Genomic DNA, 24,941 nt, shown 5'->3' with positions numbered 1-24,941 from the left:
GGAATCATCACCTCCCCTCTCAATTTTCATGATTTTATGGGCAAGGACACAGTAACACAGAGACTTAAGAGGTCAAAGGGAACTTCCTGAGCCCCAGCAGGTAGGTGTCCAGTCAGTGCTGGAACTGATGAATCACCTTGGAAGATGACGACCAGGAAAGAGGAGAGGGGGAGAGGAGGAACAGCTGATGAGTCCAACCTATTCTTTTGGGCCTATGATGTCAGAACAAAAGCTCATTTGAGACAGAAGAACAAAGATACTTCCTCTGAGAGGAGGTGACAGGGGTGTTCTAGTTGAAGGAGAGTGGCTTTGTCCTGGAAGGAATCTGACTTGGAAGGAGGCCCAGTTTTCCAGCAGACGCCTGATCCCTTTGCTGCTCTGTCTTCAGCAGGTCTCTCTGCAGAACTGCTTCTCCTGTGGTGCTGTCAGGAGGTCCCTTGCTGAGGGTGGCAATGGGATAGGGTAATCCATGGAGAAGTCTAGAGCAGTGGGAGATTGCTAAGGGACCTGGATGGGGAGCTTGCTCCATGCCAGCACCCAGGCCTACAAAGCATGGGGCTGGGCTCCATGAGGGCACAGAGAAGAGGGAACGGGTGAAAGCACCCGAGATTTGGATTTCAGAAGGGATGGGCGTGAGTTCTAGTTCTGCCATTAACCACGTGACTGTTGGGAAATCACTGTACTCCTTCTTTAGCTTGTTTCTTTGGCAGTAAAAACATTATTAATTATAATTTAGGAACTGTAAGGAACTACTAGGAAAACATTTGAAAAGTGTTCTGAAGATTCTCAAACACTGTGTAAGTGTTAAGTTGTCATAAAATCCAGTCCCTGCCCTTGAGGACTTTACAGTGTGGTGGGTAGGTAAACACAAGCACACATAAGAGGAAGACAGTCCAGAATTAGTGCGAGGCACACGGACACAGAGCAAATGCTGCAGGCTCAGGGCAGCTGGCCAAAGTGATGAGGGAAGGCAACAGGGAGACCTTGAACGGGTTTTAACAAATGGGAAAATGAGCTGAGTAAATGAAAAAGAGGACAGGGACAGTCCAGGCAGATGGAAAGCAGAAGCAAAGGTGTGGCAGCAATTCCACACATGATCTGCTCTGGCAATCAGATGCAAACCAGAGGCTGCAGAGTGGCGACAAATTTGACAGATCTAATCTGCAGGTGTGTTTCACTTGGACAATGTTTATTTGCAACGTTTATTTGTTTGTATAATTTCACCCGGCAATCTAAAACAGACAGATTTAAAACAAAAAGTCCAGATTTCCTGTTCTTTGTAAAAACCAGAAGACTTGGTCACATTAGGTTCCTTTTTTCCGGGTGGCAGCAATCCTCTGGAGCTTCAGACAGGGTTCATGCCACATCCACTTCACTGTCTGTTGTCTTTTCAACCTAGTTCACTTCACTCACTCCATTACTACTCGACCCCATCAGCATTGAGCTCATGAGCCCTCTGCAAACAAAACCTTCTGTTTGGACAGGTCTGTGAAGGGAGCTATATGAGGGGAGACATGGGTCCCTACATACCCTAAAGGAGACATCTGAACTGGATCCAAGCTATAAAGCCTCCCTCCAGCTGCCACCCAGCTCACTCCTGCACACCTGACATCTTTGCCCACGGTCATCGACGCAATCACTTTCTTCACCGCCTCCTTCTTCTTCTCCTTCTTGTCACTATTGAGCTCTGCCTTCAGCTCGAAGATCTCCCCTAACAAAGGAAGCAGGCATGAGTGATCCATCCCCACCCTGCCAGGGGGTGATTCCCAGTCTTCAAATTCCAAAAGAATGGAAGAGAGGTGGGTAAGATACTCTGTGCTGCCGGCTGAGGGCAGCCTTAGGCCCCCAACCTCGGGAAGACAGGCAGCAGACAGGGACGACTGTTAGGAGAGGAGTTATCAAGATGGAAGCTTGCGGGGCTGGCCCCGTGGCCGAGTGGTTAAGTTCAAGTGTTCCACTTCAGCAGCCCAGGATTTCACTGGTTTGAATCCTGGGCGCGGACATGGCACCACTCATCAGGTCACGCTGAGGCGCCGTCCCACATGCCGCAATTAGAAGGACCCCAACTCAAAATATACAACTACGTACCAAGGGGCTTTGGGGAGAAAAAGGAAAAATAAAATCTTTAAAAAAAAAGATGGAAACCTGGAGGTCATGTTGGATTGAGGAGAGAGGAACATGGAAGCTACAAAGGTTCTGAGGGAGACCAAAAGCATGAAGACAGGTCCTGCTCAGACAGCTAAAAACACACAGAAGGAAGCGGAGTTCTCCTCAGCTACTCTTACTCAAGGCCTCAAGGTAGTGTGTGACGGAAATCTGAGGACTTAAGGCTTGAAGGGAGAGGGTAGAATTTACTCCCTTCTCATACATAGGCTTTTCCTGTTTTCCTAGAACCTCCAGTTCAAACAGCTCGCTCAGGGTTTCACTTCCTGAGCTACAAGTGGTTGCTCAGCTCCAAAAACGGGAATTCAGCTGCCACACGAGGGCTCTAGCATGTACTAAACTGTTCTTAAGAACTTGATGATCTGGAAAAAACAAACAAGGAAACAGGGTTGTTGAGGGCCCTGGCACGGAGCAGTAGTCAGGATCCTGATAACCCCAATAACAGGTTAAGGGGCAGACTCTGGAGTCAGATAGGCCTCCTGTCCTCAAAACAGCAGCAGCCAGCATTTCCTGAACCTTTCTGTAAGCCAGGCACCACACTAACTTTTTCCCAGGCTTCTCATTTCATCCTCACAACAACTCTGCATTTCCCCCCATTTTACACATGAGCAAATGGAGGCTGTAAGAGCTTTGGTAACTTGCCCAAGAAGATACAGGTAGAAAGAGGTAGGGCCAAGATTCAAAACCAGGTCTGCCAGCTCCAAAGCTCATATGCTCAGGGCGACCAAGGACAACACTTCGCTTCTTTTTTTTTTTATTTTATTTTTCCTTTTTCTCCCCAAAGCCCCCAATACATAAGCTGTATATTTTTAGGTGTGGGTCCTTCTAGTAGTGGCATGTGGGATGCCGCCTCAGCATGGTCTGATGAGTAGTGCCTTGTCTGCACCCAGGATTCGAACCGGCAAAACCCTGGGCCACCGAAGCTGGAGCGTGCGAACTTAACCACTCGGCCATGGGGCCAGCCCAAACCCTTTGCTTCTCTGAACCTATTTCCTTGTCTGTACTCTCTACCTTGACTGGAGTGTTGAATTCTCTCAGTTAACACTCAGATGTAAAACATTCATCTCAGTGCCTGGCACTCAGTGGCCTGCATTAAAGGTGGCCGCTACTATTATTAATTTGCCATGTGACCTTTGTCTTGGATCCCTCTTTTGTAGAAGCAGAGTCCTGGGCTTCCCTCTCCTTCTACAAAAAGGAGGAGGTGAAGCAGAGACTAACCTGTCGGGGGAAGTGCTGAGGAAATTCAAGATGGATTTACAGTGAGAAAAGAAAACTAGCAGGTTTTTATCATGACTCAACAATGTGGTGTTCACCAAAGAACTTGAGATGAGAGATAACAAACAAGGTTAATTAAGAACAATCCAAGCAGCAGAGCCTGGGGCAAGGCCACACTGAGGATATTGCTCAACAGAGCCAGGAGGAATCTGCAGAGCTTGCAGTTCAAATTCATGGCTCTGCTGCGCTGAAGGAACACATGCTCTTCTCCTCCAAGAGACTGAGGGGGCCATGTCTCCCTACTGTGGGATCCAACAGACATGATGACTCTCACCCTGGGACCTGCTGCAGGCCTGGCCCTGCTTTGCTCAAAGTGTTTTGCCAGATGCAATACAACTGGCCAATAACTGATGGATCTGGGCATGAGTCACCTCGGCCCCAAGAAGGCTAGTGAGGTGAACCTGGGATCTGTCTGCTTCTGAAACGTCTCCTTCCTCTAACAGGCTCCAAATCCAATCAGTCACTGAGCCTACCTCCTCAGTCACGTACAAGGCATCCAACCTTCTCTATCCCCATGCCACCCCAATTGCTTTCCTTTCCCTGAAGGTGCCATAGGCAGAGCACTCACTCCCCTCCCCTGCCCCACAGCCCCCTTTAGCTAGCTAGCTCCACCCAGGGTCTCCCACAGCCCCCTGCACACCTTTATCCTAGAACCCACTGCCCTTTAGTGTGATTACTATTTAATAGACTGTCTTCTCTGTTCAACTGCAAGAAAAGCCAGGTCAGAGACTCCGTTTGTCTCCGCTGCACATGGAAGGTGCTCAATAAAAACTGGCTGGATCAAGAAATGATATGGCCGATGAGAGGCAGACTGCACGTCGTGGCTCAGCTGACCCAACAGCAGACTTTTTCTTCTGGTCAGCAGGAATGTGTCAATCTCACTTGGAAGGAAGGAGGGAGGAAGGAAAGGCTGGTCAGAAAGATGCCTACAGGGGTAAAGTACATTTGTCAGCCACTACGACGACCTCCATTTCCCGAAAAGCAGAAACAACCACAATTCTCAACAACATAAGATTAACGCAGCAAATTTCAGTGCAGCAACTCAACAGACTAATATTGAGTCATGAGAATTGTGGGGAAATGTTTATGATAACGTCAAATGAAAAACAGGATATAACTGACTTCAACCACATAAAACATGTGCCCATGGATAAGGACCAGATACACACACACTTATCACTGTGGGGTTGCTGATAAGATTGTGTGCTTTCTTTGCTCTAGGAAAAAACATCATATTTAACAATTTTAAGTCATGGAGAACAAAAGAGGGCTTTTTTCTATACTAGGAGCTAATGCTCTTCCCTTCTTGAGTTCTAAAAGAAGTGGTCGATTTCTTTTTTTTTTTTTAATTTTATTTTCCTTTTTCTCCCCAAAGCCCCCCTGTACATAGCTGTATATTTTGAGTTGGGGTCCTTCTAGTTGTGGCATGTGGGATGCCGCCTCAGCATGGCTCGTTGAGCAGTGCCATGTCCGTGCCTAGGATCTGAACTGGCGAAACCTGGGCCACTGAAGCAGAACACACAAACCTAACCACTTGGCCACATGGCTGGCCCCCAGAAGTGGTCAACTTCTTACATCATCAACAATTCAATTTTCTGGATCCACAAGGTTAAAGAAACTCTGGGTAATTCCACCACTCACTTCCAGGCCTCTACCCCCATCCCACTCCCCACGCCTGAAGGGAGCAAGCAGAAGGGTCAGGCAGAGAAAGAGCAGGACAAGACCCCACAATGAAACAAACAGTACCTTTCTTGGTTGTGGTGAAATATTTTGAGTCAGTCATTTTGGTCTCTTATCTGTGGCCAGACTCTGCAAAACAAAAGAGAGAGGTGACTTTCTATTGTGTTTCATTCCATTTTCAGTTACAGAGCACAGGAGGAGGGAAGGATCCAGCACACAGGTAGTATAGGAAGATAGCTTCTTATCTCTTTACCGGGCAAATGAGCCGTTAGACAGTGGCTGATCAGATTTTGGAAGGAAATTCTGAAGGATCTATCAAATTTTTGAATGTGCTTATCCTTTGACCCAGCAATTCTACTTTTAGGATGCTCTCCCACAGAAATATCTGCACAAGGATACAAGTGTTTTACTGCAGCACTGTCCATAACAATGCATCATTGGAAATAACTTAAATGCCCATCATAAGAGAATGGCTAAATACTTTGGAAGAGTCCACAGATTAAAAAGCACTTACCACAGTCACAGCTGCCCCTTCATGGTGCTCACTCTGCCCAGCACTGTTCTAGGTGCTTTGCACCCATTCACTCATTAACCCTTCATCACAGCCTCGTGGAGGTACTATCATTACCCCGTACAGTCAAATGAGCTTGGAAAATGCCAAGTTTGAACAGCTAGGGAAGTTTCTTCTCTCCCCAGCTTTTCCAAGCTTCCCCAACAGTGATGTACGCTATTCATCTCTATAGAGGGCTAGAATCTACACACCACACACTCTATAGCATTCCCCAAATCTAACTGACCAGTTTTCTCAAAGCATCTCTCAGGACATCTCCCAGTGCACAACTCACAGTGTGAAGTGCTGTTCTAAGGCAACAGGACAAAGAAAGTACCAAGGCCCCCTCGTCCATTCAATAAACATTTACTGAGTAGCTGCTAGGTAACCTCAATAGTTCTTCTTGGTCAACAAATGAAAGATAAAAGAAGCCACACAGGAGCCAAGTATCCTGGATACATGGCAGAGAGGCTCCTGGGGTTGTTCTAACATTTATTAAGAAGCTATCATTTACCAAGCTCCTATTACAGCCAGGAGCTTCACATGTATTATCTCATTTAATCCTACCAATAAGGTAACTGTTTTTAACCCCATTTTACAGATGAGGAAACCAAGGCTCAGGGATGTTAAGTAATTTGCCCAAGGCCACATAGCTTGTAAGTGACTGGACTGGGAGACCATCTCAGGTCTATCTGAGCTTAGTACCTGTGCTCTATCAATGAAGGAATTCTGCATCCCTCATCTGAGACGGAGGACAGAGCCATGACAGTGGCTAAGGACTCAGTCTAAAATATCATGAAACTTTCAAGTGCAACCTTCTAGTCTTTCCTGTAGTTTCAATGGTACAGAAAACCACACAACCCCCAAAACAAACATTTGAATGGAAAAAATTCACTCACTTTGTCCCTGCTGCTGCCTCTGGGGAAGAGACTCAAACGTGTAACCCATTAACATCTTCTTTCACTTCATTACTATGTGGGGGTAAGATGAAGGTTACTGGTGGGATGGATGCAAGAGGTCCAGGAACATTTCAAAAGTCTCTGGAAGCAAAGCTGACCCAGCTCCTCTCCAGCCCAGCTGCATTTTTCCAGGCTAAGCTTGTATTTATGACAGGAGGGCATTGCGACTGTTCCCTGAGATGCCCATAGATTTTGCTTCAGTAATCAATGGGAAACAAATACGTACTGTCTGTCCTGGGACTGCCTTAAATCCTTTGCGGATCCCGTTAGAATAAAGGAATAAAGGCATAAAGTCTTCGCTGACAAAACAGTATAAAGAAAAAGACACAATTCTACTTTCCTTTTGCTTGCAAGGTTGAAAATGGATGATGGTACTTTCCTGTGGGAGCTGCGGGAAAGAGCAGAAGAGACCGCTGTGTCTGACGATGCCAGTCCCGCCATGGGGACTCTAGAAGGTCCTGGCAGCATGAGTCAGGGCTGTGGGCAGATCCACAAAGGAAGAACCCATGTCGGTCTGGTCCACAGCTCCATCCATCCTCCCCCTTCATGCCTGGCTCAGGGCTCTGCACGAGGCCAGTGTTCAGTTGATAGTTGTTGAAAGAAATGAAAAGGGGCCACTGAAAATCCCAGGGAGCCTCAGCCTGCTCTCTGATAGCTCTGTTATGTAACTATTTAGCATTTGTTCCCTACAGGAGTTTACTTACATTAAAAATAATTTTCTTTTGAGTACACATAAAGCCCTTTTCTTAGACAAAACTCGCCAACCTAGAGGTCTTTTCAGAGTGCTGAGAATGAGCAAGTAAACGAGAAAATGGGATGTCTGTCACACAGAAAAGGGCTGCAAGGCTTCAGAAGCCACAGGCATGACAGCATAACTGGCAGAGGTTTCCAAAATAGGAAAGTACCCTGTTTTTCAACATTAAGTTTAGTCTAAGAAGAGGGGTCAATGAAGGTAAATGGGGCGAAAAATCACAGGCCAAAAGAATCACAGAATGTAACATATAAACCCCTCCAATGTTAAATCTAGAAGGAAATCAAAGTGGACAAAGCATAAACTACCTTAGATGTCTAGCTTCAGCACTGCCCAGAGATTCTCCCTTTTCCAGTAGAGGAGGCTGTCAGGGGCTTTCCCCTTCTCTGCAGTAACAGCACAATATGTGGGGGCCCTAAATTCCTCGAACACAACCTGCTGGCGACAGATCTGTGTTGTATGCAACCGCCCAGGCGGAGGGAAGGGTGGGAAAGCTTCTGCTTGGGGGGGGATTAAAAAAAGCAACAGAGCAGAAGGGTCCGCTAGTTAAACCACCACAGCCGCTGACACCCCCACCGCAGTGAGCTTTTGACGACACTCTTCCTTTTACAGGCGCTAAGCAACTACTCACAAACTTAAACTGCCGCCCAGGGTGCTGGCACGGGCTGCCTCTTTCCTCTGCAGTATCTATTTCGCATATCCCTCTGCAGAGGGCCCGACGGGACTGAGGATGCCGAAACTATATCCCTCTGAAGTTGTTTCATATACAGGAAATTAAAGTAGAGGAGGAAGGGGAGATGGGGAGAAGTGAAAATGCTTTTGCAAAGCTACCCCAAAGCATGGATTTTAAAAACCTCACTTCAGGGTGAAAGATCAACTGCACTTTGTTGATCTACTGAGGGTGGCTATCTCCTTGTGTCCTTTCTCTGCAGTTGCTTCTTAGATGTCAGTGCAAGAGAGATTTTTCATTCTATCTGCAGGAATGGAAAAAACCCTACAGTTCAGTTCTAAAGGAGCTCAGACTTGTAGATGCCACAGGAAAGACGAGTGCTTTTTCTGGTGCTGCTCAGCTGTTGCCATACACCTGCATCTCTACTAATGGAGGCCAAAGGGACTAAGGCTTTGTTTGATGAATCTGATCGTGTACATGAGCCACATTTGAAAGGAGGTAGCCAATTTAAGCAAGAAAAAGCTTAGGGTTTGGACTCCATCTTTGGAAGTGGCAGGGTACATTAAAAAAAGCAATAATTGGAGGGAATTTTTGGTTTGGAAACTGCTCTGGCCAGTGTGATGAGTGACTCTTGCTACGGAGACAGCATTCTGGGCTGGGATACCCCTTAATTTCAGCAATTACAGGCCAAGGAATGCCTCAAGGGGATGGCACAGTCCAAATTAAAAGAGGGGCACGGCTGGAAGGACTGGTTTTGTCTTTGAGGAGCCACTGCTGCTGTCCCCACCTTAAGTCTACCTTCCCACACCCAACCGCGGAAGATGACTTTGATGCCACAATCCCAGGACTAGTTCCTGTTAATCTCACTTTTTAAAAAACAATCCTATTGAGAGGCCTGCTCCCCTTGCCACTAGGCTTAAAGAAAAGGAACTGAGAGTGCCGGCCACGTGGCCGAGTGGTTAAGTTCACGAGATCTGCTTCGGCGGCCCAGGGTTTCGCCAGTTCTGGTTCAGATCCTGGGCGCGGACATGGCACCGCTCGTCAGGCCATGCTGAGGCAGCGTCCCACATGCCACAACTAGAAGGACCCACAACTAAAACATACAACTATGTACTGGGGGGATTTGGGGAGAAAAAAGTAGAGAAAAAAAAAGATTGGCAACAGTTGTTAGCTCAGGCACCAATATTTTTTTTAAGATTTTATTTTTCCTTTTTCTCCCTATCTTTAAAAAAAAAAAAGAAAGAAAAGGAACTGAGTAATAAAGCCTGAAATAGTTTTCTAGAATTATAAAGAAGTCCTTGGTGAGAATCACTGACACACTGGCCAAGGATAAAGATGTAATATAATCCAAGAGTGGAAAAATGAGGTCCTAGGAAGAAAAGGGAAGGGGAAAAAACTCAAAAACATTCCCAGCTGACTCTAGATTTTAGCCACTGAAGTTAAGGTTAGATTTAAGAAAAAAAAAAAGTCCTCAACATTTTTCAAATCTTTGAGTCTTCACATATCTAATGTAATTTTATAAACAAGAGAAAGAATATCTTTCTGTGTTTTGAGCTAATAAAATGAGTTTACATCTATAAGCAATACATTAAGAAAATGAGTATTGAGTGTATTTCAACTTTTCTCCAAGGTCTCAAAATTGCTAATGATAACAAAGATTTTTAAAGGAAAGAGCACTGAACTGAGGTTACCATTTACTTTCTCTCTCTAATTCATTTCACCTCTTGAAAACAGGGACCTTAGCCACCTGCTTGACTTATTTCACATATTTCTTCTGACAGAGGGTAATGTGAGAACGAAAGCATGCTGACAAGTATAAACATAAGCACTGTAAACACGAAATTCTAGAATAAGTAGAAGACGCAAAATTAACCTATGGTGACAGAGGTCAGATCAGCGGATGCTTCTAGCCAGGAAGGACTGACATAAGGGGGCACGAAAGAATTCTAGGGGTGATGGGAATTACCTGTATCTCAGCTCAAACTGTACACTGGCCAAAGTTAAGAGCTGAGCATTTCACTTGGTGTAAATTATACAAACATTAAAATTTTTTTAAATAACAAAATAAAACCCAACACTGGAGAAGAAAAATATAATACTGTATAATCCAGAAGAAATAAAGCATTTCTGAGTATGACATAAAATCAAGAAGTCTTAAAAGATCTATGAATTCAATTATAAAAAAATCAAGTTTTCCTGCATGGCCAAGAACATAATAAAAAAACAAAAGACATATGATAAACATACACAAAAATATTTACATCACATCACAGACAAAAGCCTATTTTCCTTAACATATGACAAGCGACTACAAACAGGAGAATGGCAGAGGATGTGGCCCGTTCACAGAAAATGACGTACAATGGTTTAAGCTTACTTATAATAAGAGAAATGGAAACTGAAATTACAATGAAATACCATCCCTCAGCTAGCTACTGGATTGGTAAAGACCCAAAAATCTGATAACATTCCACATTGGTGTTGATGTGGGGGAAAGAGATACCCTCATATGAGGCTAGTGAGAGTCTAAATTGCTACAATCTCTATAGCAATCTGGGAACAGCTACCAAAACTACAAAGGTATTCACCCTTTGACCTAGCAATTCTGCATCTAGGAATTTATTTCAGACGTACAAAACTATGTAGAAACAGTTATTCATGTAGCATCCTTTATAATAGCAAAATATTGTAAACACCTTAAATGTCCTTCCACACAGGACTGGTTTAAAAAATTATGGCACAGCATATAGACATATGGAATACTATGCAACTATGAAAAAGAACCTGGCAGTTCTAAAACGCTTGTGTGCAACGTTCTCCAAGGTAAGAAGCAAATTATATGTAGTATACTACCATTTCTATTAAAAATATGACTATTAATAAAACATAAATATCCATGTTTGCAAATGCATCCACTAACCTTGAAAGGGTAAACAAGAAAAGTTAACAGTGGTTTGCTCCAGAAAGGAAGCTGGATTGCCAAGGGATGGGATGAGAGACTGACCTTTCATCATTCACCTTTCTAGATCTCAGGAATTTTATATCCAGTGCATATATCACCTCTTTTAAATATAATGCAGTTTAGAAAACAGTGCATCTATCCAAAACACTATTCCCATCCGGTACCCATCCTTCAGTCTCGGCTCAAACACTACACCCCAGAGGAGCCTTCTTCAGACCCAGAGGGGCAGAGGCTTCCCCATATTTGACTCAACCACAGACTTGTCCACAGCCCTCCTCACGACTCGAATTTGGGATCTGTCCTGTTTCATGCTGTCAACTCAGTGACCGGCACTAAGCCTGGCACATTCCAGGAGCTCACCAAATGTCTGCTGGCAAAATGAATGAAAAGACAGGTTCCCAGAGAAGCTACAAAACCAAGAGCTCATAACAGATCAAGAGGACTCCTTGAAGAGTGCCAGACAGTGATGACTGGGCAGACGGGAAACATAAGGCTTTGCAGTTAACTTTCAACAAACGACGCAAGGCTGAGCCAATGCCAAGATGGCTGCCAAGAAATCTAGCTTTGCTACCAACAGCTGTGTGACCCTTGGCAAATCCTGCCATCTCTGGGCCTTACTTTCTCCAACTGTCATACAAGAAAAGTCAACCAGATCAACGGCTTTTCAAGTCCCTCCTTGCTTTTAAACTGTTTAAAACAAAAGTAGAACTGCTCTGGTTGAAGTAAGGGTTAAGGGGCCTAGAGCCTGGCTCATTCCACTATGCCTACCTCTCACCCTCCTCATCATGTGCCCTTCAGACAACCCATTGTTCCATGGAACAAATTTTACCAAATGGCAGATAAAGTCCCTCCCACATCTCTCGTTGTATGATTCTGCTACGTGAGAAACCCATTTCCCCACCAATAAGTATTCTTCCTGGGTTATCAAACAAAAGGAAATGGAGCATGATTATTCTCAGAGCAAGACAGAAGACGTTTCCAAGGGGACAAAAGAGAAAACAAATTCAGAATGCAGCCAGGGGGGCCGGCTCTGTGGCTGAGTGGTTAAGTTCGCATGCTCCGCTGCAGTGGCCCAGGGTTCAGATCCTGGGCACGGACATGGCACTGCTCGTCAGGCCACGTTGAGGCGGTGTCCCACATCCCACAACTAGAGGGACCTGCAACTAAGATATACAACTGTGTAAAGGGGGTTTTGGGGAGATAAAGCAGGAAAAAAAAAAAAAAGATTGGCAACAGTTGTTAGCCCAGGTGCCAATTCTTTAAAAAAAAAAAAAAGGAAAATTGGCAACAATTGTTAGCCCAGGTGCCAATCTTTGGGGAAAAAAAAAAAAAGAATGCAGCCAGGGTTAGCAAACCTTATGAGGTCTTCAGTAGGAAGGAAAACAGTAGCAAGCCAAGCAATTCTGCAAATGGCCAGCCAATGGCCAGGGAAAGGACTTTTCTAGTCTCAGGGCAGTGATTCATGTCAAAGCAGCCCACGCTCTGCAATCCGATGGGAAGCGTGAAGTTGGTGGCACTAGCTCAGCTCACTGCACACCACTGGCACTCAATGAATTAACCAGCAAGACAAGTGGTGTTGTGAGGTCAGCTAGAGAAACAGCTTTAGGAAAGGAAAAGGGGAAAAAGACTTGAGGTCTGATCCAGCCGCCAAGACCCGCCTCTGAATTCAAACATATACGGGCAGGGCAAACTGATCCCTGAAAGTCTGTGTTGGTGACTTCCAACTTCAGTGCTGAAGTTGTCACTGTTAAACCCTTGCCTGATGAACGGCTTTCAGAAAGCTGCTCCAAGGCACATGTTAGCTCAAGAACAGTCAAGACTAAGCTAGGAAGAGAGAATAACAGGGGCTAGGGTGGTGCCACCGTTTCTTCTTCATTTGGAACAGAAAAGCCAAACTTTGATCCTCCCACATGTTTTGCTGTTTCAGTTCTGTCTCAAGGGCAGAGGTTGACTTATTTCACAAACATTCTCCTACTCTGTGCTCTGGATTGTGCCCCTGACCCCATGAAGTTTAGAGTTTAATAGAGATGAGGATTCTACCCAACACCCAGAATTCTACTCATCACTCCTCACCTGTCTGGCAGTCTCCTTTTAAAAAGGGAAAGGGCCTCATGGCTAAGTACTAAAGTTCACTTTACAGACAGGCGAACCGGTAAGGCCAACTTGAAGATTAAAAGATGAGTCAGCAGTAGAGAAACTAGATTTCAGACTTTCTCTCTGAGACAACGTGGTCACCAAACCACCAAACCACAGACGGGCTCTTTCAAGTTGGTTCAATAACTGTGAGAAAATGAGCTGTTCTTTGGGGGTGGCATGAAATTCGGAACAAAGGTGGCCGTGATAATAGCGATGGCAAATGGACATGTACTATGGGCCAGACACTATGTAGAGAGCTTCCAATGTAATCCTCACAGTAATCTCTGAAGAAGGTATTGATAACATCACAAGTTTGCAGATGAGGAGACTGAAGCCCTGAGAGGTCAAGGCATTTGTCTGGAGTCACACAGCTAGAAAATAGTAGTGCAAACACTCTCCACCCTTGCCCCATGAGGTTGCACATGTCCCACTCTGTCCAGCGAGGCAACTCCTCCTCTCTGAATGAAGCTCTGGCAGAAATACACACACTCTAGGCTAAGGACTACAGGAATATGTTGCCACACATCCCTCAAGTGTTGAATTACAGGTTATTTTAGGGCCAGCCCATACAGTTTGGACAACAGGAATGTCGAGTTTGCTAACATGTCGAGTGAAGGTCTGTCTGAATGAACTCGCCGAGTTAGGGGCCTTCCGGGATATGGACGAAAATTGATTAGACAAAGTCAACCTCCTGAGATCTACTAGCAGTTAAAGCCTCAAAGTGAAAAGGAACTAAAGGCAGGCAAATGACACATGCAAACGTTCTTATATCAGCACTGAGCCTCTAGAACTGAATTCTAGAATCAAGTGCCAGCTCTCAACTAATCTACAAGCAGTAATGTGTGGAAAGATCTTCTGCCAAGAAAAAGAAAAGTTCCTCTGGACTGGAAAAAAAAGTAAGAGGGGCTTCTTCTGAATAATCCTTAAATTAATCAAGATGAGGAGAAAGAGGCCAAAGACTACAGAAGAAGGCTCTTTGTGATCTCATTTTTCCCACCTACACAACGGGAACACTTTCTGAAAATCTGTCAAATTTTGTAGTCACCCATTCAGCACGTATAACAGTGTGGAGCATCGTCGGCTCCGAGCCTGGGACTGTGCCCCATACAGGAGCAAGCACAGAGCAGACAAAGGACAGTCTTCTCCCACAGGGCTCTTACAGATTCAGAGGCCAGGTAAGGGACTTCAGGTGAACAGTAGAGTGATCATGCCCTCCAGATAACTGCCACCAAAGCGCAGAGGAGAAGAGTTCTGAGATGGGTGGAGCACCAAAGGAAGCCCTCTTAGATGAAGAGGGGCTTGGCTGGACACGAAAAGATGCATCAGATTTGGAAAGGGAGGGGCGAGGGTGACATGGAGACGAACCACAAGAACCAGCATAAGAAGGAGTGAATTGAGAACTACATCACCACCAACACTGGCTGGGGCTCAGGCTCTGTGCTAAGTAACTTATAGGCCTTGTCTCATTTAATTCTCAAGGTAACCTATTAAAAAATGAGGAATTAGAGACACTGAGAGAAGAGTGACTTACCCAAGGCCAAAACAAGCATGCGTGTTCAGGAGTCTGTGAGACCCTCTGCCTGGCTGATGGCAAGGACTTGGAAGGGAAAGGAGTCGATGAGGTTGGGCAAGGAAAGATGAGATTCAAAGACAGCCTTGGATGCCAGATGTGTTGGACCCTGCTGCAAAAGATGCAGTGATCCTATCAAACGACAAATCTTACGCTGAGAAGCACTTGACACTGTTGATCTCTCCCTCCTTGAAATGCCTTCTTCCCTTGGATTCCAGGATGCCATGCTCTCTGCTTTCCCGCCCACCCCACTGACTCAGTCTCTTTTGTTTGTTCCTCCTCCTCTCCCTCTTCTTAAACACTTGGAGTGCCCCAGGGCTCAGGCCTGGTACTTCTTCCCTTCTCCAGCAACAGTATCTTGCATCATCCAGTGTCATGGCTTTAAGTATCATCCACATGCGGACAACTCACAATTTTACACCCCCAGACCCAACCTTTTCGCGGACACTCGCAGCACACATATCCAAACTGCTTAATTGACATCTCCACTTGAATGTCTATATAGCTAACAGGCAGCTCAAACTTTATATGATAAAAACTGACCACCTGCTTCCCCCTACCCCACAACTGGCTCATCCTGCAGTCTTCATTATCTAGTTCCTGCCAATACCATCTTTAACAGGTTCTCAGGCCAAACACCTCAGTTAGCCTCGACAACACACACTCTCTCATATCCCACATCTAATCTACTAGCAAATCCTACTGGGTCTACCTTCAAAATGAATCCAGAATCCATGAAGCAGCTTCTCACCAGCCCATCACTAGCACAAGGCCCCAGGCCACCAACCCCTCCCACTGACACTGCTACCAAAACTGCTTCCACACTGCTCTCAACAACCTGTTTCAGCAGGAGCCCGAACAATCCTATTGCAGTCTAAGTCAGACAGTGGCACCCCTCTGCTCAAAATCCTCCAAGGGTTCCCTGTCTCAGAGTAAAAGCCAAAGTCCCTACCATGGCCTCATGGCCTACAAGGTCCTATATGAGATGCACACCCCCTTCTGTCTCACACACACTCGCTCCCCGCCATTACCTCTTTCAACTCTTCTCCCACTGTTATCCCCAGCACTTGCTCAGTTCCAGCCCTATGGGCCTCTTTGCTGATCCTTGAACACAACACTCATCTTTCGACTTCAGGGCTGTCCCACATGCTGTTCACTTTGCCAGGAAGGCTCTTGCCCCAGATCACCTCATGGCTCAGTCCCTCACTCCCTCCTTTTTTTTTGGCTGAGCAAGATGTGCCCTGAGCTAACATCTGTGCCAGTCTTCCTCTAGTTTTGCATGTGGGTCACCACCACAGCATGGCCACTGACGAGTGGTGTAGGTCCACGCCTGGGAATGGAACCCAGGCTGCTGAAGCAGAGTGTGCCGAACTTAACCACGAGGCCAGCCTCCCAGTCCCTCACCTCTTTTAATTTTCAGCTCAAATGTCACCTTCTCATTGAGGCCTCCTCTGACCACTTTATTTAAAACTGTACACAACCCCAACTAATCCCTCTCTCTCTTTCCTCCTTCTGTTCTTTTTCTTCAAAAGGAAAAACAACATACTATAAAATGTATCACCAACATACTCTCAAATGTATTTATATTATTTTTTTCTCCCTCTACGATGTGAATTGCATGAGGACAAGGATTTTGTCCATTTTGTTCACTACTGTATCCCTAGTTCCCAGATGTTATCTGGCAAACAGCAGGTACTCAATAAATGTTTGAAAGACCAGTACTCAACTCTCCTCTCAGGGAAATCTCATGTTTTGTAAACTAACCTCAGCTAGAGAGCAGCTTCCCAATGTTCCACTCACTGGGTTTGCCAAGATCAGAGATACATCTGTTCTGGCTGTCAGGGCTTTTCGACAAAATCAAAACTGGAAATGCCACACTGCCTAGCCCATCTTGCAGCCTATAAATGGAAGGCAAGTAAATAAATGATGAGAGAGAGAAGAAAGGGCAAAGGGTAGAAGATCAGGTGACAACATCTCCAACGGGAGAAATGTTCAGGACACTTCCCTCAGTGAGGCCAGACCACCATCCCCTGCTCTCACAGGCATCAGCTCAGGGACTAGAACTGTAAAAGGTGGGGGTACAAATGCTGGGGGCGGGGCAAGGAGGGGGATCTGACACAGACTATGACGTGAGCACAGCAAGGCCCCTCCCTCTGCCTATAACCCTCCAGGCCCCTAGGCCTTCTTCTGTGTTCCTCTAACTGCCAAGCTCTTCACTGCCTTTGTACCTGCTGATCCTTCTGCCTGGATTATCCTCTCCAGCTTCTAGAAGGCTGCTCCAATTTATCCTTCAAATCTCAGCTTAGATGACATCACTTCAAAGACACTTCCCTGCACGTACTACCTTAAGTAGGTATTTTCTGTCCCTACCCCACTAATATGTCTATTCACATACTTACTCACATATATTCCCACTTCCCAGAAAGAGCCTACATGCTGAGGATGAAGCAGTGAACGAAACAGACAAAAGTCCCTCCCTTCATGGAGCTCACAGCCTAATGAAGCATAGAGAACATAAGCAAGATAAGTAAGTAAAATATGTAGTATCTCAGACGGTGAGAAATGCTGTGGAGAAAAAGAGAGCAGGGAAGGAGGACTGAGAGCAGCGGGGAGGGTTAAGGGAGGTTGAAATTTAACCAGGGTGGCCAAGAAGGCCTCCTTGAGAAGGCGACAGGTGGCAGTGTCCAGGGAAGAGCCTTCCAGGCATAAGAAATAGTGCAAAGATGAGACTGTGCCTGGCCTGTTTGAGGAATAGCAGGGAGGTGAAATGGCTTGAGCTGAATGAGCAGTGAGGGGGACAGAGGGTTATGAGGTCAGAGGAGAATGGAGGGGGCCTGAGAAGTCAAGGTGAGGACACTGGCTTTCCCTCTGAGTGAGATAGGGGATGCTGGAGGATTCTGAGCAGAAGTCTTGAGATCTGACTTACACTTTAACAGGTTGTGGCCACCCACAATGCTTGTTTCCCTCATAGCTTAGCAGTTTTTCTAATCATTATATTTGTTTTCTATTTCTTCTTTGTCTCTCTCCTCCATTAGAATGTAGTAAGCAACCCAAGGGCAGAAACTATGTCTGATTTGTTTACATATCATCACACTTAGCCCAGTGCCAGGCACATAGCAGGGCTCAATAAATACTGAATGAATGGGGGGCCAGCCCTGTGGCTGAGTGGTTAAATTCACGTGTTCTGCTCGGGGGCCCAGGGTTTCACTGGTTTGGATCCTGGGTGCAGACATGGCACCACTTGTCAGGCCATGCTGAGGCGGTGTCCCACATGCCACAACTAGAAGGACCCACAACTATGTACTGGGAGCCTTGGGGAGAAAAAGCAAGAAAAAACAAAAAAGATTGGCAACAGTTGTTAGCTCAGGTGCCAATCTTTACAGAAAAAAAAAGGCTGAATGAATGAATGAATGCTGGACTTAGGAAGTCTCTGTCCTCAGTATCTCAACATCCAGCCACCTGCCCCTTAGAGATCTGAGAATGAAGACCACAGAAGCAGATTCAATAGCTGGCTACAATGAAATTTTATCATTGCACTCTCGATATGCTTAAGACTCTAAAAGCAGTTAGGGTGTGGTAAAAAGTCCGTGCCAACAAAGTCTATTCCTCTACAGAGCTCAGTTGTAATGCACATTTTCAGGGCTGAAAACAAACACTGAAGGGTTGGTTTTAAAGCTTTTGAGACCGGACTTCCAAATCTACCATCTTCCAGCACAACGTCCACAGAGGAGCTGGTAACCTGGGCGATCAGTTACTAAGGCATCCCAATGATAATGAACTCTGGGCATTCTGGAGACAACCAGTCATACTCTTACCTTAACTAGAAGAGGCCTCCCAACTTCAGGGAGACAGTCTTGATGGAGGTTAGAGGTCAAGCCCAAGGCTAAAGACCCAAAAAGCATGAGACTTGGGTATCTAGACCCATAGCCAAGCCCCTTCTGAGCTCCACTAAATAACAGGAGACAATCCAAGAATAAGGAGTTGGGAAAGGAAAGGTGGCCACAGGGGCTCTCCTGGATTCTATACAACTTAACAGGCACAACCATACCACAACTGTAAATGAGAATTACATTACATACTTGAGGGGTTTGTGAGACTAAAACAAGTCAACAGACACAAAGCCCTTAGCAGTGTCCAGCCCACCAAGTGCTTGATAAATGTTAGCCACTGTTACTACTACACACGGAGAGCAGTCACCACCAGCACCTCCTGCTACTCCCCAAACCCCAGGTCTCTGGAGGCTCTGAGGCACTCTGGTACCTGGCTGGGTGGTAGCAACAACAGTTCAAGAGTAGTTAATCCCACCACTAGTTAGATTTCTCCCTATCCCCCTGCAGTGACATAAGGATGGGCAGGATCATCTGGAAAGTGCTCTGAATTCCTCAGGAGTCAAGGAACCCTGATAATTCAGTGCAATATTAATTCATTCATTGAACATTTACTAAGCACCTACTATGTGCCAGACATTTCACTAGGTGCTGGAGACACAGACAGTTAAGACAAGTCCTCTCCAAGTTTTAAGAGCTGTTTACTTAGAAGACAGGCAAGTAAACAGACGATGACAACCCACTGTGATCAGTGCCACAGGATATCAAGGAGGGGCATCTAGCTCAGGCACACAAGCTGCGGGGGATAATCGGATGGGAGGCACCAAGCAGTGGCCCAGCTAAGAAGTGGAAGCTGGGGGAGGTAGAGGAAATAGTGTTCAGGCAGTGGGAAGAGCACAGAGCAAAGATACAGAAGCATAAAGAGTTGGGGCTTTGCGGAAAAGCAGCTGAGTTTGATTGGAGCTTGGGAGAAGGTAGAAGTGTGGAGTAGGAGAGATGAGGCAGAAGGGCCAAGCAGAGTTCAGAGCCCAAAAGGCCTTGAACGCCATGCTAAGGAATGTGAGTCTTTGCCTGAAGGCAATGAGAAGCCACTGACTGATATTCAAGCAGAACTTTTTTAAAGGATTCTCCAACTGCTTGAGTGATATTTTCTCTCTGGAGTTATTTGTTTCTCTCTGTGTGAAGAGAAAAAGAACACAAAAACATTTCTGGGCTGTGATAATTTATCAGTGACCTATCTTAGCCGAAAAGACCTGTGCAGAAAAAGAAACATCTTCAAGTAACAGATGTCCCCTCAGCTTTCAGAAATACCCCAAAGTGCCAAACCCATACCCAAGCCATGTTTGCTCAGTGTCAGCACGTCAGGCTTTGGTGCCAGGAATGGGGGTTTTCTGGGAAGTGAGCAGTCAAGACGTGCAACAGTTTCAGAGGATGGCTAGAAAAAGATGAAAGTCTGAGCCGAAAGCCAGCAGGACCAACAGACTGAACTTGTTCTGGTAAACTTTTAGGAAGTGAAACGAGAAGGGTGGGAGAAGTCCTGTGTACATAAAGGTCTCTGTTTGCGGAAGGAAGGAACATCTCACAAACCAGGGTAGACAGCCTTCCCCAGACACAGACCCCCAGCAGGCATCAAGTGCCAGGATCAAGGCACCCACCACAACAATAACAGGCTCTGTACAAATTTCCTCATCTAACCCCTGCACGCACCAGTGCTGGGGGCACGGGGGAAGGTGGTAGTCATTATTTTAGCGCTGAAGGAGAGGAGGCCCAGCCCAAGCAAGCTGTCTGGGTCACACTACCAGGAAGCTGCTAAGCTGGGATCAGAACCCAGGCTGAGAGATGCAGAGTCAGGAATCTTTCCCATGTACCTCTGAGCTCTTCAGGTTGCTCAGAGCGAAGCCTCTGCTCAACCCACACTCAACAGATAATGTCTACACAAGCTCTGAGGGATCTGATTCTTTGAAACTAATGAAGCCGCTCTTCATGACAGTTTCTAAGAGGTCGGAGGAGTCTGGTGGGCTCAACTCAGGTCAGGGAGCCAGATGCTCTGAGCTCTGCTCATGTTCCCACCATCTGTGACAAGTCGCTTCATCTCGAATCCTCCCTTGGAAGGATGGGGATAAGGTGACAATATTAAGTTTCTGTGAATTCAATGGAACTAGGAGAACAGATCATGGAGTTAAAAAAAAAGGTACTACAGTAATATTTATATCACAACTTTCTTCAGAAAGCAAGTGGAAACCGTTGTGAGTTCATTAAGGCTTATAACACCAAAGAGTGGGTAGGACAGCAGCAGGTCTTTCTTGGGCTGCTGTCAGGGAAACTGAGGGAGAACCGGAGCTAGTGAATGTCTGCAAAGGAATAAGGCTCAGACTCACAGAGCCTAGTCCTCCGGCCATCAAACCACCTCACCACCTCCTAGGCAAGATGTGCTTTCCCCAGCCAAGAAGCCATGGGGCCTGCACTTTTCTGAGAGACACAGACCCTTCCCTTGAGAACGTCCTTCAAGAACCTAGGGCTACAAGATCCCCTGGAGGTCATGTGGTTCCTCTTTACTCCAAAAGGAATGCAGCTGAACCACTCTCAAGAGAGGGTCTAGACACTCTCAAATTAGCTCCATGGACAGCCTGCTTCGTGTCTCACAGTTCCCAATAGTCAGGAAAAACTTCCACTCTTGCCCCAAGAGTTAACCCCTTACAGCAACAGCCTGAAGCATCGTTTCATCCTAAAGAAAGGGAGTCAAATGCCCCTTATGAAGATTAGATGAGGAGCAATAAAGCTACATCTTTATATAAATGCAAAGAAATATAACGGCTAAAAACATTAAAGCTAAAGATATTAAATAGCCCCTACAACCCAACCCTGCTCCAACCTCTGTTTTGTCTCTGCAAGCCGAGGTCCGAACCCTGGCTCTTGCCTATAACTACCTGACTGACCTGATATGTGTGATTTAACCTCTCTGTGCCTCAGTTTCCCCGTGGATGAAATGTGGATAACAACCGTGGCTACCTCACGAGGGTTGCTGTGAAGTTTAAACGTCGCACTGTAAGCAAAGTCCTTGGCAGAGCGCCTGGTGCACAGTAGGAGCTCAGTGCCCTGGAGCCGACATTCGCCGGTATTTGGAGCATTATTACAGGTGTCCCCAGCTAACCTGTCCGTGGGGCGCCAGCGGACAGACCAAGCCCCAGCCCGCCCCGGGGCAGGCAGCGCACGGCTGTTCCTTGATTTTTTTTCTCTTTTCGAACCTTGGCAGAGAGATAAGGCCCTGAACGAGGAGGAGGCCTCAGGATGGCCATGCGGATAAGTGTGGAGGGGGAACCCAGGACCGGAGAGGAGTTTCCCCTGCGGCCAGCGGCGGGCTCCGCGGGGCCTAAGTCTAGCCGTCGCTCCGGGAGGCGCCCCAGGCGGGGCTGCGGACCTGGGGCGGCTGGGGTGCGGACAGGCGGCCAAGCGGGCGCGAATGAATGAACCCGCAGTCCTTCTGCCGCGTCGGGGCCCAGAAAGCCCCTCTCGCCCGTCCAGCGCCCCGTCCTCTCCGTGACCTCTGACCCCGCAACCCCCTCACCTCAGACCCCCGACTCCCCGCCCCACTTCTTCTCCTGCCTCGTCGGATTCCCCGCTTCCTCACCCGCAGGTCCGAATGGCTCCCGGCGCCACGGCGCGGCCCGGCTCGGCAGGAAAATGTCCGCGGCCTCCTCCTCCCGCTCTCCCGGTGTGCCAGTGCCGCCGGCCGCTCGAGCCCCGCGGCTGTCACCTGCCGGGCGGAAGTGAGCTGCCCGCGCGCGGGGACTTCCGGTGGACGCACGGCCTGGGGGCGGGGTCAAGGGCGCAACCCGGGCGGGGGTGGTGCCCGCGGGGCGGGGCCGGCCGGGTTAACCCCACCCCTGCCGCAGTGCTGCTCAGCCGCTGTGTCCCGCAGCGCGCTTAGAAAAATTAGCGCGCTCACCGCTAAGTAATTGAACGTGATGGAGAAAGAAAAGGTCGTGGAGACTTTGAGGTCCATCTCCCTTCTCTTATAGCCTCAGGGAAACCTGAGGCTCTGAGGGGGCAGGGTTTGGCTCAAGATCACTTACCTTATGAATGAAAGAGTCAAAACTAGAGCTTTAAGTCTAGTCTAGCGCTCGCCGCCCTTGAGGAATTCCGCGTTAGAGGGGAAAGCATCAGACCCTCCAAGAACTTTATAATGTCCCATTTCCCCTTTTGCTGGATCTGCCAGGACTTCGATTGCTACGGCTATCTCACTCCCTGCCCTGATACTATTAACTTTCTTCTCCTTCTGAAGAATTTCTCATCATCCCCTTTAAAACATTATTTCATCGCTACTCTTTAAAAATGTTTTACTGGGCAACTAATATTTGCATTGTAGAGGAATGGAAATATACTAGCAAGCAAAAAGAAGATAAAACATCGTCTGCGGTCCCACCGCCCTGAGACAATCATTTTTAATATTTTGGGGAATATCCTTCCAGACTTGACATATCATTCAATATTTTTAACTCACCAAGATATTGATAGAACTTTCCCAAAACAATAAGTACATTTCTCTGTGGTGCTTTCCAATACCTGCAGAGTATTCCACTGTATGGATAGTATCACCATTCTCAAAAAGCAATCCCCTACAGCTGTACACTTAGGTTGTTACCAATCTTTTAATCTTCTAAAACTTATTAATAAGTAAGCTTGTAAAGCCAAGACTGTATGTCCCATCTAATCTAGATATTATTGTTTTAATATTTAACATTGTTTTATGTGTTTAACTAGCCTCAAATCCTTTCAATAAAATGTTTTACTTTAAAATCATTATAGACTTACAGGAAATTGCAAAAATCTTACCTAGGGTGCCTTCACCCAGCTTCCCTCAGTAGTGACATTTTATATATTGGTAGAATAATATCAAAACCAGGAAATTGGCATTGATACAATACCATTAACTAAATTTACAGGCCTTATTCCATTTTTAAATCCTTTTCTGAAGTAGGCAGGAAACAAATAGAAGGATTCTGTATGCACCTGCCATGTTCCACATGCTATGCACAGCTGTCTGAAGGAACTACCTTTCCCTAATGATAAATGTTGGCAAATGCCATCAGCCTCAGCGAAAAACAAGATTTCATTGGGAATGGAATGTGGAAAGAGAAGAATTATCTAACAAAACAAACCAGCAAACCTAAAGGTACCAAGCTGGAGAGCTTATGTCAAAGTGGCAAGTTGGTGGTGGAAGTAGTGAGAGGTTTAAGACTCCCAAGGAGGCAGAAGTCACAGCCTCAGTTTGCTCAAGAAGGATATTCTGGGGAAGGTGGCACTTGTGCTAGGCTTTGCCCAACCAGAACAGAGCTGCAGAGGCTGAGATGGAAGGAAAGGGCAAACCAGACAGACCAGTGCAGAGACAGGGAGGCAAGGGAACCAGACACCTGGGTCCTTCAGAAAGCATTCCCCAAGTGTCTGCTTTGAACCAGACCCTGGGCTGGGTGTTGGATAGTCACAGGAGTGAGGCAGAGGCCCTGTCCTTCCTTGCTGAAAGTCAATTTCTCTGGGGAGGGTGACAGAGCAACAGATACAAATGTGATTGGTGCTGTGATGGGAGAGGCACTGGGGGCTAAGGGGGTCCAGAGCAGGCACTGAAGCTCCCCCAGGGTTGGAGGGAGCAGGGGAGGTGAGGACAAGTGAGGGGCATTTAATCAGAAATTGCAAAACAAGCAATGAATGTTTATGGAGCGCCTGTCGTATGCCAGGCCGTGCACAGAGGGTCTCATTTGCTCCTTACATCAGCGCCATTTATCCGGGGGGGTGGGGAGGTAGGGGGACTGCAACTGTAGGAGCTGAAGTCAAACAGTGTCTGAGTGGCAGAGCTGAGGGTCTGGTCCCAGAGCCCCAGGATATGTGCTCTCCTAAGTCCTACTCATTCACCTAAAATCTATTTGTCACTCTTACCTGAGCCAGCCATATTGGAGATACAACAGTGAACAAGATGTGGCACAACCTCTCCTTGGGGCTACTGTTGAATGTGAGAGAGAGACCATTAAAGGGGCAATTATAACACAGCCCAGAAGGACCAGGGATGCGCAGAAGACTTGGGCACCAAACTCAGCCTGGGAAAGTCAGGGACAGCTTCCTGGAGGAGGTGACATCCAGCATGAACTGTGAAGGATGCTATTACTGCTACTGAGAGTTACCATGAAGAGTGCCTGTGCTAGGCTCTTCCACATATTAACTCACTGAGCTCCCCCAACAATTCAAGGTTCCACGACTGTCCCCAAGTAAAGATGAGAAAACAGGCCAGTGAGCAGAGCTGATTTCTCCCCACTTCCCTGTGGGCCTGGGCCTCCTCTCTCACAGCTCAGCCTGGCAGGGGAACTAAAAATATAATGCTAATAAGAGGAGGCACAGCTCAATGCCAA

General features: G+C 46.7%; 1 protein-coding gene and 1 long non-coding RNA gene across 26 annotated transcripts in view; one reads left to right on the top strand and one right to left on the bottom strand.

Moving 5' to 3' along the window:
• The window catches only part of AP1B1 (adaptor related protein complex 1 subunit beta 1), a 54,680-nt gene that overhangs the window by 28,265 nt on the left and 1,474 nt on the right, over nucleotides 1-24,941 (bottom strand). For 5 of the 25 annotated variants that reach the window (XR_011420721.1, XR_011420717.1, XM_070219804.1 and 2 more), the window contains 2 exons: nucleotides 5,185-5,247; nucleotides 1,606-1,711 (listed from right to left, as the gene is read on the bottom strand). Coding sequence is in view for 7 of the 25 variants with exons in the window: in XM_070219804.1 (XP_070075905.1) it covers nucleotides 1,606-1,711; nucleotides 5,185-5,221 (143 nt within the window). In the remaining 18 variants the exon portion in view is untranslated. Of the gene's footprint in view, nucleotides 1-136; nucleotides 441-1,605; nucleotides 1,712-5,184; nucleotides 5,248-14,677; nucleotides 14,949-22,171; nucleotides 22,379-24,941 lie in introns of those variants that run through there. The other 20 variants (XR_011420723.1, XR_011420726.1, XM_070219810.1 and 17 more) reach the window with 15 other exon arrangements.
• On the top strand, nucleotides 16,895-22,177 carry LOC138915154 (uncharacterized). The gene is made up of 3 exons (XR_011420733.1): nucleotides 16,895-17,065; nucleotides 17,139-17,243; nucleotides 21,514-22,177. It is a non-coding gene; the product is annotated as an uncharacterized lncRNA (long non-coding RNA).

The sequence above is a fragment of the Equus caballus genome, chromosome 8 (assembly GCF_041296265.1).
Source record: "Equus caballus isolate H_3958 breed thoroughbred chromosome 8, TB-T2T, whole genome shotgun sequence".
NCBI classification, from domain to species: domain Eukaryota; kingdom Metazoa; phylum Chordata; class Mammalia; order Perissodactyla; family Equidae; genus Equus; species Equus caballus.
This window is presented reverse-complemented; position numbering and strand designations above follow the sequence as displayed.